Below are 11,203 nucleotides of genomic sequence, written 5' to 3' on the forward strand. Positions count from 1 at the left end.
CTATGGAGGTCTAAAGGGTCTATTATTTCGTATGAAAAAGGTTTGTTAATCATGAAGTAGTCTATATGGGAGTATAATTGATGGTAAGGTGAATAATATGAGTAGTTTATTCATAATTGATAATTATTCTGCTACTTTCAGTAAGAATAACTTCGTGGAATGTAAGAGGAAAAAGAACAAAAATATATAAACCATGTATATAAACGAGATCTGACGTCTGCTCATTACAGGAAACTCACCTTAATTGTGCAATTTTTTTTTTTTTTTTTTTTTTTTTTTTTTTTTGAAGATTATTTCACGTGGGTGGTTTATTTTATGTGTGTGCCTCTGAGTTTTTTTTTTGTTTGTTTTGTTTTTTCCTGCTTTTAATCAGTTCCTTGTATTTGTGATGTTCCACTTTGGCGATGATGGGTCGAGAGCCGATCGGTGAGTGCGGTGAGAAGTGATCTGGTTTACGGTGTCCGAGGGGAATTTAATAAGTTGAATTTTCATGAAGTTCTTTATCAGAGTTTCATGGTTGTTGATGTGTTGGAGATGCCGATTATTATCTCGCCTGCCCCTGGCTTGTATGTCTAATATGGTTTCTTTTATTTATTTAATTTTATTATTTTTTTGTTCTCTTTTATAACAGGTCCATGTTTTCGCGGAGTGATTTCAAGGGAGTTGCTTGACAACTGCGACTCTTCAACGTGTTTATAAGCAAATTCCAGGCTTGAGCGGAGCTCCTTCATTGCGCCATGAAGTGTTACCAGTAAGTTCAGTTTATTGTTTATGGATTGTAGTACACTATCCTCGATTGCTGTAGTTTGCAGATCGTTTGTGTCTAAATAATTTGTTGACAAACGTTATGTGCCAAAAACAGAATAATATAGCCTACGGCAGATTCAGACGCTAAAATAGCACAAAAGATTGACACTTGGTATTTCAAAACATAAGCTTTCCATTGTCAATGACGAGTATTTATATATATTTATAAAGACTATACTGGCGAACGGTGTTTTTTTTTTTTTGTTTTGTTTTTTTTTTGCATGTGCTTGTCTGTACCTGACACCAGAGGGGAGGATTGTGAAACATGGATTGAGGGGATGGTTGGGCTAAAACATGAGTCTGAACAAGTAGGATGGAAAGAGAAAAGTCAGTCTGCTTCAGAACGAAATTAGTTGCAAGATATAACATATGAACTGAAATGTGAAACTGAATCATAAAATCACATTTTAATTATATGCAATGTTCTGTATGTGGGAACGCCTATAGGCAAACAGGAATCAAAGGTAAAAAAATAAAAAAAGGTAACCCAAACAAGTGACTGGTGAAGAGTTAAGTTTATTATTATTTATTATTATTATTCTTATTTCGTATTATATTATTTATAAAGACCGTTCACAGCATGTTTCAGCTCTGACACATAAATACAACATTTAATATATATATATATATACTCAGCCATACCACAGAAACACCAAAAAAAGAAAGAAAGAAAGAAAGAAAGAAAGAAAGAAAGAAAGAAAGAAAGAAAGGAAGAAAAAAGTTGAAACTACCCAACTGAGAGGGGGAGGAATACAGGACGCGACAGGGAGGGCCGGAAAAGGATACCCTTTGGGAACACCAGAGGAAAACAACACCATAACAGTGTTTAATGTTAGAAATTGTGAGTAGCCACTGAACATTTGAAAGTGGAAATGAAGTTAGTGTTGGGCCAATATTGGTTAATCACATCTGCAACAAATCTGCATGGAGTCAAAGGAGTAGCTCAAGCAGAACTATCAATAGACACAGATAGCAAGGCACACAGTAGTGTGTTATTTCCTTCCTCAGGAAAAAGAAAAGAGCTGTATAAGTTGTTCCATTACGCTTGACACTCTCCTGCAGGAAACAATCGCTCTCCTGCAGCTGAATGTACACTGCGACTTCACTGTATGAGCTGCTCACAGAAGTCAGGTCTCCTCGATTAATGTGTGTTTATGTTATTTGCTTTTCATTTCTGTTTGAATTTTATTGACAATGTTTTTCCTCACACAGCAGTCTGTAGAAGAAGAATAGCCTGTGAAAATGTGGGACGTTCGGAAACTGGTTGTTGCTGCAATCATTTTCACAGCTGTGTACGACAAAGTAAGTATTTTTCTAAAGATATAAGAATACATTTAGAAAAATATTGTATCTTAGAAAAAAATATTCTCTCCTTAAAATCATTTTCATACTCAGTTAAAGGCGGCTGCAAAGGATGTTACACTACTGCAGACGCCCCCAGATCGTATACATGGACTGTATATTGGATGCCCTGAGGAGGCCATGGAGAAGATCATCCTCTCAGGTCTGTTAGAACAAGAGCTAAACCAAAGTGTGGAATTCCAAAAAAACTGGAGTGAAAAGCCCAAATGTTCGAAGCTGATCCCCGGAGGAAAAAAGGAGCACACTGCTGCACTTTCAACCTATAACACGGGTCTAGACTTCATGAAAACTTTCAACAATGAAATGCAGAGGATGGCTGGAAACTTCAGCAACTATGAAGAAAATTTCCATTTCAAGTCTCTTCATTTCCTGCTTCTGGATTCCATGAGGCTGCTGAAGCCAAAAAAGTGCAAGAGTGTGTACATTCTCCAAGACGAAAACAGACTGCGGGAGGGAACAACCGTGAGATTTGAACATTTCACCACTGCTTCGTCAAACTTTCATCCAAGGGATACAGATATGGCTGACATGGTCTTGTTGAATATCACTTCTTGCTTCTTTGTTGACCTCAATGACCAGCTTTGTCTTAACAACATGGAGAACAATATACTCTTATCGCCAGCTGAAGTTTTCACCGTGGAGAGAATTAAAGATACACAATATAATGATGATGAATACACAGAGGTTACTTTAAAACATTCAGAGCTGGACATCTCACACAGCTGTCACGTTTTGTCACGGTAAGTCTCGTATTTTCTTGATCGAAGCTAAATATTTTTGCTCAGTTGCATAGTTTGTCTCAAATATAGAGCTGGTAACTGTGAGGTTATACCAACAGACTGTGTGTAAAGCTTCAGTGTTACTGTGAGTACTACACTACCCATCATAACCATAACTAACTATCTGACTAATCATCAGTTCTCATAAACTTTCAGCAGAGCTACTTCTAAAAAAGCATTTTAACATTTTGATTAAATCAAGGTTTCACATATGGACACACTTTACTGGACTTTTAGGGTTTAATCTAAACTGAAAATGTAAAGTGAGCGAGATCACAAACGAGTCTCCTCATGTCCAGTGTGGTTGGGTGTGGTTTGATCAGATTTGCCTCAAAATGGCAACAGCATTTTCAGCCCCTCTGCTGCCCTCAGGTGTTGATTCAGATGTTTCTGATCAATGTTTGAAAACGTGATATAATTCAGATCTTTTTTTTTTTTTCTCAACAAGTGAGACAGAAAAAATAGAGAAATGTCAAAATGTGAAAGGCTCAAAACATTTTTAGGGTTGGAATATAAACGAAAGAAGCGCTCAGGGTGAGAAGGAGAACTTTTTTAACTAACATTAATGTTCATCTCTCTTGCTTTGTTTCTGTGCAGGTCTCCAACTGTCGTCTCCACCCTGTGGGTCGTGTCTGGGCTCGTGGTCTTATCTCTTTTTCTTTAAATGATGAGTAAAAATACTTGATATCAGACTCCTCTGGAGGGATCTGTAATGTAAAACCACTGTTTGTGTGTTAACAGTTGTTCAGCTGATCAGCTTCTTTGGTTGGTTCATATTATACAGAGGGAAACTTCCTTTATCATTATGATTCATGCATGTTGGAAACATATATATATACACCTTTTCTTGTTTATTGACTCTTTCTGAAGCCTCATTTACTTGCAAGGTGATGCATATACTCTGCAAATTCATATATATTAACTGTGGCGCCTTAACGTCAAAGTCAACACTGTGGCCTCAAAGTAAAACAATTTTTTTGCTTAAAATATCACACTGTAGATATATGAATACACATAAACAATTATCGCTCACCAGTTGCTTTGTACTTTTTACATTTACCCTTCTGAAGAAGAGCAACTTGGATCCTTATATTTACAGACTTGTGACCAACTTGTAAAATTTCAGAAATTCGACTCTGAGCATGATTTCATTGCACATATTCGAAACACCACAAAAATAGGATTTTATCATCTTAAGAATATAGCCAGAGTTCGCCTGTTTCTCTCTCTGGGTAGCACAGAGGAGCTAATGCATGCTTTTATTTCTAGTCGTATAGATTATTGTAATGCTCTGATTTCTGGTCTTCCCAGAGAGAATATTACATTAAACAGTTTGTGTTGGGTGTGTTTGTGACTGATACATTTCTCAGAATCTGTTCAGCATCTTTCCGGTCGCTCTGGACAGAGCTTTAAATAAAATCATCTGAAATATGGGGAAGGGGCTTTGAGTTATGTTTCTGGATGAGTCTATGACTGAAGCAATGAGGGATTTCTCCGTTTAAGTTGATTTTCTAAGAATGATCTGATTTTGTTTAGAAATTCAAAATGCTATTGTTGGAACTAGAGGAGAATATCTCAAGGTATTTTTGTTTAGTATACTATTTAGTTCATGTATGGTTTTTAGAAGGTCTTTCACTACTGGGTTGGTGGGTGTATGAGAGTCTCTGCCAATGACGAGTATTTAAACAAGATTCAGATTTATACTTTATTGTCCCGAGGGGGGATTTGCTTTTACAGTCTGAAAACATTACACATAAGCACATATAACATTCAGCATGTACCGGTGACATGAGAGACAGGAAAACCCCTCTACCTCCTGCTGAGATTATTCAGGACAGATGTGTTTTTTGTTTGGTTTTTTTTTTTGCATGTTTGTCTGTACCTGACATCAGAGTGGAGGATCATGAAACATGGATTGAGGGGATGGTTGGGGTCATGTGCTATTGTCAGTGCTTTTTCGCAGTAAACCACGAATCTGAACAAGTAGGATAGAAAGAGAAAAGGCAGTCTGCTTAAGAAAGAAATTAGTTGCAAAATATAACATACAAACTAAAATGTAAAACTGAATCATAAAATCACATTTTAATGATATACAATATTCTGTATATGGGAAATAAGAATGGATGAATGTAACAAATGGTGCAGGCCTATAGGCCAACACAGAAATCCAAAGTAAAACAGTGAATATATGTTGTTAATGTTACACTGCAGTTACCATGTCATCTCCAGTAGGTGTCGCAGAAAGAATTTAGACAGCAGAGCCGTATATTAGAGAGAGTCTGGCCAACCAGGGAATGGACCGCTTGAGCTATCCCTCTACGCTGATTGGTTCTGAGCGTGTCACGTGTTTTATGGGCGCCTAGTTGGATACGTCTAACCAATATTCCCCCATAGAGAAGTGGCAATAACACAGAATAAAGTTGGATTGACAGTTAAAATATATCACAGTGTTCAGCCTGCAGCACAGGATCAGGAAAACACGGGGGGAAACGTTTCTCCCGTGAACAAAAACTGAGAAGGTTATGGGAGCAGAATTTCTCCTGTGAGGTAAATGTCAACGTCAATCTCTGCCCTGAACCATTGAGACATGAGTCTCCACTTGACCTCTGAATCTGAAGGCGATCCTTCAACTGTTGAAAGTTGCAAGTGTGTGTTGATGTAAACTTAATTATTCATTATTATTATTATTATTATTATTATTATTAGGCCTTTGTCACAGAATTTGGCAAAGCCTCTGAAATTGCTGGGATTCCATGAAGTAATGGTTAGAACCCTGAATCCATCTGAGATCAAATCTCTGTGGAACCTGAACATTCTATGGAAACATCTCAACATTCTATATGCAAATGAGGGAACACAGCTGATCTCCACCACCTGACATGAACCAGCTGAAATGATTGAAAGCCAAATACAGTTACTCAAATACAGTTCATTATTTTTCCTGCACACTCATTGATACAACCTAATCACAGTGCCGTCCTGCTAAAATAAAATGATCAATCATGAGACTTTCTTGAATTTTCTTGACAGTGACTTTTCCTTAATCCAACTGGATAATTGCATTGCTGTTTGGATGGAAAACTTGTAACTCCATATTCTGTTTTGGACACACTAGGTTTCCAACAGTGACTATCTAAGGATGGGTCAAGCCTTGTGTCTTATTTCTGTGAAGACTGACCAACAAAAAAAAAAAAGATTTTCATGATTGACCATTTTATTTTTCAATTTGATGGGAGGACGTCACTGTGATTAGGTTGTATCAATAAGTATGCAGGAAAAATAATGAACTGTATTTGAGTAACTATATTGTGCCTTTAATCAATTTTTGGCAGGTGAAAAGACCCATTTTGTGTTGTAATGGTCCTTTAAAAGGATTTCAAGCTGTCCTGTCAGCTCAGATCTTTACATTAAGAAGCTCATGAATAAGATCAAGTCACATTGAGGCAGAAATAAACTCTCAGCAACTATACTATGCCTTCAGTCCTGTTTTTGCGAGGTGAAAACTGATTGAAAACTGCAAAACACATCCAAACATGGGAAGCAAATGGCCTGTAGCGTCCAGATCAGATAAAAACAATGCAGAGTCACGAGGATCATTGCAAAAGTTATCATATCTTTATTGAAACCCCACCAATAAATCATATTAACTATTGTCTAATTTACAAAGACAGGGATAAACAAAGTCATCGGACATACCAAGCACATGGACGTGTCTATTACGAAACTTCCATGCATGATTTCGCTACAAACTTTTTTTGGCCACAGTTGTAACAATTACGTAACAACAAATGTTAAACTTTCGAAGACAAATGTCTTTGCTATAATCACATTATAATACAGTTGTGTGTATCTGCATATTATGACCGTTTAACCGTTCCCTTTCAGTCAAATATGCAGTTTTAACCTAAGCAAAGCTCACATGAAACACACAAAAATATGACTCGTTGCATTAATGAAACGACCAATGAATTAACTGGCTTTAACTCCCAGTAATCTAGACCAACACGATGGCTCGGCTAATGCTGACCGGTGCTCCCGCTAACCAAGATACGTTACTACTGATGATCAATACATCGAACTATCAAAAGCATCTGCATTTGAGTTAGATATTAAACACACATGAACAACACAACACATGTGTGTCACATACTGCAGACACACTTGTGCCCTTATCAGCCAGGTGCTAAAGGAACACTCTCCCTTACTTTGGGCAGACACACCTTTAACATTGCAGACACACTTTCTCACTGACGGCAAAGTCAGGGTGTATTGGTTCAGCGAGACACTTTCAAAATAAAAGCTTGAATTTAATGTCTGCTATGTTAGAAGAGATAGTAATATGGCCCTAAGGGACATTAAAAAAAAATGAATAAATGAACATGACAACAATATATTTACAGAAATATTATACTCGTACTAAAGTTCATTTACAGTGCATGTGGCTCAGCAGGCAGAGTAACCAGTGGGTTAGGGGCATGACTATGAGGTCATTAGACTATATTGTAGCAACAGTATTTGCAAATGTGTATGCAAATGCATACATTGGTTTATGTGGGAAGACAGATCTTAAATGCGTGATCTGTGAACTTCTACCTGATGCAGAAGGCCTACTCCTCCCTGGACAGACCCAACACTTCAGTCCGGATCATGTTCTTCGACTTCTCCAGCGCCTTCAATACCATCCAGCCCAGTCTGCTGAAGGCTAAACTGGAGAACATACAGGTCGGTGCTCCCCTCATCACTTGGGTTGATGACTATCTGATGTCTATCTAGTTTGTGAGATTACAGAACTGTGTGTCTGATCGTCTGATTAGTAACATCGGGGCGCCCCAGGGAACTGTGCTGTCCTCCTTCCTCTTCAATACATACACTGCTGACTTTCAGTAGTGCACTGAGTCGTGTCATCTGCAGAAGTTCTCTGATGACACGGCCATTGTGGGGTGTGTGTTGAGGGGGAGAGGGAGGCTCAGTACAGGGACCTGGTTGACCGCTTTGTGAAGTGGTGTGGGGAGAACCACCTGCAGCTGAACGTGACGAAGATGAAGGAGATGGTGGTGGACTTCAGGAGGAACAAGCCTCTGCCCTCTCCTGTCTGCATCAGTGGGACGGACGTGGAGATGGTTCCTGCGTACAAGTACCTGGGGGTCTCACTGGACTATAAACTGGACTGGTCCACTAACACAGAGGCTGTCTACAAGAAGGGCCTGAGCCGGCTTTACCTCCTGAGGAGGCTCAGTCTTTCAATGTCTGCAACGAGGTGCTGCAGATGTTCTATCAGTCTGTTGTGGCGAGCACCATCTTCTTTGATGTGGTGTCCTGGGGTGCAGGCATCAAGGCAAAGGACACCAACAGACTGACCAAACTCATCAGAAAGGCAGAGTCTGTTGTTGGCTCTAAGCTTGTCACCCTGGAGGAGGTGGTGGAGGACAGGATGCTGCCAAAGCTGCTGGCAATCATGGACAATCCCTCTCATCCCCTCTACAAAACACTGGACAAGCTGAAGAGCAGCTTCAGCAACAGAGTCATTCAACCCCACTGCTCTAAGGAACGATACAGGACATCATTCCTTCCAACCGCAATAAGACTCTACAACTCATCCACCTCTGTCAGATCCACCATCACAGAAGTAAACCTGCACTGAATCTAACTGTCACCCTTTACTACATGTCACTTTTGCATTTCAAGTATATCTTACATAATCAAGTACTTATATGCATATATTATACCTATACGATATATATTATATCCTCTTGTGTGTGTGTGTGTGTGTGTGTATATATATATATATATAGATGTACATGCATTAATACATGTTTACATACGATATATTGCAAATATGTATGGCCACCTTGCATATGACACATTTGTATATATTTGTGTATAATATTATTATTATTGTTATACTATGTTTGTTACATACTGATGCTGCTGCCATTATTAGTACATACTTTTATTACCATCATATACTCTATTATATGTTATATTTTTATATTATATTACATACTATACTACTACTATATACAGTTTATTTACAATAACACTACCATACCCAAATACCGGACTGCTACACCAGACTTTATCTATCTATCTATCTATCTATCTATCTATCTATCTATCTATCTATCTATCTATCTATCTATCTATCTATCTATCTATCTATCTATCTATCTATCTATCTAAGTGGAAAGTGGAAATAAAGTTAGTGTCAGGTTAATAATCACATCTGCAACAATTCTGTTAGAGTAACTCAAGCAGAACTATGAGTAGACACAGAAAGCAAGGAAGTGGTATGTTATTTCCTTTTTCAAGAAAATGAGAAGATGTATTTTCAGAGAACAACTCCTCCCCTCCAGCTGAATTCACACTGCGACTTCACTGTATGAGCTGCTCACGGAAGTTAGGTCTCCTTGATTAAGGTGTGTGTATGTCATTTTCTTTTCATTTCTGTTTGAATTTTATTGACAACATTTTTCCTCACACAGCAGTCTGTAGAAGAAGAATAGCCTGTGAAAATGTGGGACGTTAGGAAACTGGTTGTTGCTGCAATCATTTTCACAGCTGTGTACGACAAAGTAAGTATTTTTCTAAAGATATAAGAATACATTTGGAAAAAAATGGTATCTTAGAAAAAAAATTCTCTCCTTAAAATCATTTTCATACTCAGATGCAGGCGGCTGCAAAGGACGTTACACTACTGCAGACGCCCCCAGATCTTATACATGGACTGTATATTGGATGCTCTAAGGAGGCCATGGAGAAGATCATCCTCTCAGGTCTGTTAGAACAAGAGCTAAACCAAAGTGTGGAATTCCAAAAAAACTGGAGTGAAAAGCCCAAATGTTCAAAGCTGATCCCCGGAGGAAAAAAGGAGCACGCTGCTGCACTTTCAACCTATGACATGGGTCTAGACTTCATAAAAACCTTCAACAATGAAGTGCAGAGGATGGCTGGAAACTTCAGCAACTATGAAGAAAATTTCCATTTTAAGTCTCTTCATTTCCTGCTTCTGGATTCCATGAGGCTGCTGAAGCCAAAAAAGTGCAAGAGTGTGTACATTCTCCAAGACGAAAACAGACTGCGGGAGGGAACAACCGTGAGATTTGAACATTTCACCACTGCTTCGTCAAACTTTCATCCAATGGATACAGATATGGCTGACATGGTCTTGTTGAATATCACTTCTTGCTTCTTTGTTGACCTCAATGACCAGCTTTGTTTTAACAAAATGGAGAACAATATTCTCTTATCGCCAGCTGAAGTTTTCACCGTGGAGAGAATTAAAGATACACAATATAATGATGATGAATACACAGAGGTTACTTTAAAAAATTCAAAGCTGGGCATCTCACACAGCTGTCACATTTTGTCACGGTAAGTCTCTTATTTTCTTGATCGTAGCTAAATATTTTTGCTCAGTTGCATAGTTTGTCTCAAATATAGAGCTGGTAACTGTGAGGTTATACCAACAGACTGTGTGTAAAGCTTCAGTGTTACTGTGAGTACTATACTACCCATCATAACCATAACTAACTATCTGACTAATCATCAGTTCTCATAAACTTTCAGCAGAGCTACTTCTAAAAAATAATTTTAACATTTTGATTAAATCAAGGTTTTCACATATGGACACACTTTACTGGACTTTTAGGGTTTAATCTAAACTGAAAATGTAAAGTGAGCAAGATCACAAACGAGTCTCCTCATGTCCAGTGTGGTTGGGTGTGGTTTGATCAGATTTGCCTCAAAATGGCAACAGCATTTTCAGCCCCTCTGACGCCCTCAGGTGTTGATTCAGATGTTTGTGATCAGTGCTTGAAAATGTTATATAATTCAGATCTTTTTATTATTATTTTTATTTTTGAGACAGCAAAAATAGAGAAATGTCAAAATGTGAAAGGCTCAAAACATTTTTAGTGTTGGAATAAACGAAAGAAGCGCTCAGGGTGAGAAGGAGAACTTTTTTAACTAATATTAATGTTCATCTCTCTTGCTTTGTTTCCGTCTCTGCAGGTCTCCAACTGTTGTCTCCACCCTGTGGGTCGTGTCTGGGCTCGTGGTCTTATCTCTTTTTCTATAAATGACGATTAAAAATACTTGACATCAGACTCCTCTGGAGGGATCTGTAATGTAAAAACACTGCTTGTGTGTTAACAGTTGCTCAGCTGATCAGCTTCTTTGGTTGGTTCATATTATACAGAGTGAAACTTCCTTTATCTTTATGATTCATGCATGTTGGAAACATATATATATATATA

General features: G+C 38.2%; 2 protein-coding genes across 9 annotated transcripts; both read left to right on the plus strand.

The window, feature by feature from the left end:
- The first annotated feature begins 346 nt into the window (after positions 1-346).
- LOC125004629 (NAD(P)(+)--arginine ADP-ribosyltransferase 1-like) lies at positions 347-4,386 on the plus strand. 6 transcript variants are annotated; one of them, XM_047579365.1, is made up of 5 exons: positions 347-426; positions 632-751; positions 2,020-2,109; positions 2,203-2,909; positions 3,546-4,386. In XM_047579365.1, exons 3-5 carry the CDS (start codon positions 2,050-2,052, stop codon positions 3,610-3,612), a joined length of 834 nt encoding a protein of 277 aa, XP_047435321.1. In that variant the 5' UTR covers positions 347-426; positions 632-751; positions 2,020-2,049; the 3' UTR covers positions 3,613-4,386. The 6 variants fall into 6 exon arrangements, with proteins under 6 accessions (XP_047435321.1, XP_047435326.1, XP_047435324.1 ...); XM_047579368.1 differs by lacking the exon at positions 347-426 and adding an exon at positions 1,870-1,953 and having other exon boundaries at positions 476-751; positions 2,023-2,109; XM_047579370.1 differs by lacking the exon at positions 347-426 and having other exon boundaries at positions 475-751; positions 2,023-2,109.
- A 4,780-nt stretch (positions 4,387-9,166) lies between these two features.
- On the plus strand, positions 9,167-11,082 carry LOC125004630 (NAD(P)(+)--arginine ADP-ribosyltransferase 1-like). Of its 3 annotated transcripts, none has more exons than XM_047579374.1 (4): positions 9,167-9,364; positions 9,431-9,520; positions 9,613-10,319; positions 10,959-11,082. In XM_047579374.1, exons 2-4 carry the CDS (start codon positions 9,461-9,463, stop codon positions 11,023-11,025), a joined length of 834 nt encoding a protein of 277 aa, XP_047435330.1. In that variant the 5' UTR covers positions 9,167-9,364; positions 9,431-9,460; the 3' UTR covers positions 11,026-11,082. The 3 variants fall into 3 exon arrangements, with proteins under 3 accessions (XP_047435330.1, XP_047435329.1, XP_047435328.1); XM_047579373.1 differs by having other exon boundaries at positions 9,434-9,520; XM_047579372.1 differs by lacking the exon at positions 9,167-9,364 and having other exon boundaries at positions 9,382-9,520.
- The last annotated feature ends 121 nt before the right edge of the window (positions 11,083-11,203 follow it).

Source organism: Mugil cephalus, chromosome 2, assembly GCF_022458985.1.
Source record: "Mugil cephalus isolate CIBA_MC_2020 chromosome 2, CIBA_Mcephalus_1.1, whole genome shotgun sequence".
Lineage (NCBI taxonomy): Eukaryota > Metazoa > Chordata > Actinopteri > Mugiliformes > Mugilidae > Mugil > Mugil cephalus.

Bases quoted from the DNA above. Each gene is read 5' to 3' on its own strand.
- LOC125004629 (XM_047579365.1), top strand. From the start codon at position 2,050: ATGTGGGACGTTCGGAAACTGGTTGTTGCTGCAATCATTTTCACAGCT. The intron at 2,110-2,202 runs GTAAGTATTTTT...TTTCATACTCAG, and splicing joins TCACAGCTGTGTACGACAAA to TTAAAGGCGGCTGCAAAGGA. The intron at 2,910-3,545 runs GTAAGTCTCGTA...GTTTCTGTGCAG, and splicing joins AGCTGTCACGTTTTGTCACG to GTCTCCAACTGTCGTCTCCA.
- LOC125004630 (XM_047579374.1), top strand. From the start codon at position 9,461: ATGTGGGACGTTAGGAAACTGGTTGTTGCTGCAATCATTTTCACAGCT. The intron at 9,521-9,612 runs GTAAGTATTTTT...TTTCATACTCAG, and splicing joins TCACAGCTGTGTACGACAAA to ATGCAGGCGGCTGCAAAGGA. The intron at 10,320-10,958 runs GTAAGTCTCTTA...CCGTCTCTGCAG, and splicing joins AGCTGTCACATTTTGTCACG to GTCTCCAACTGTTGTCTCCA.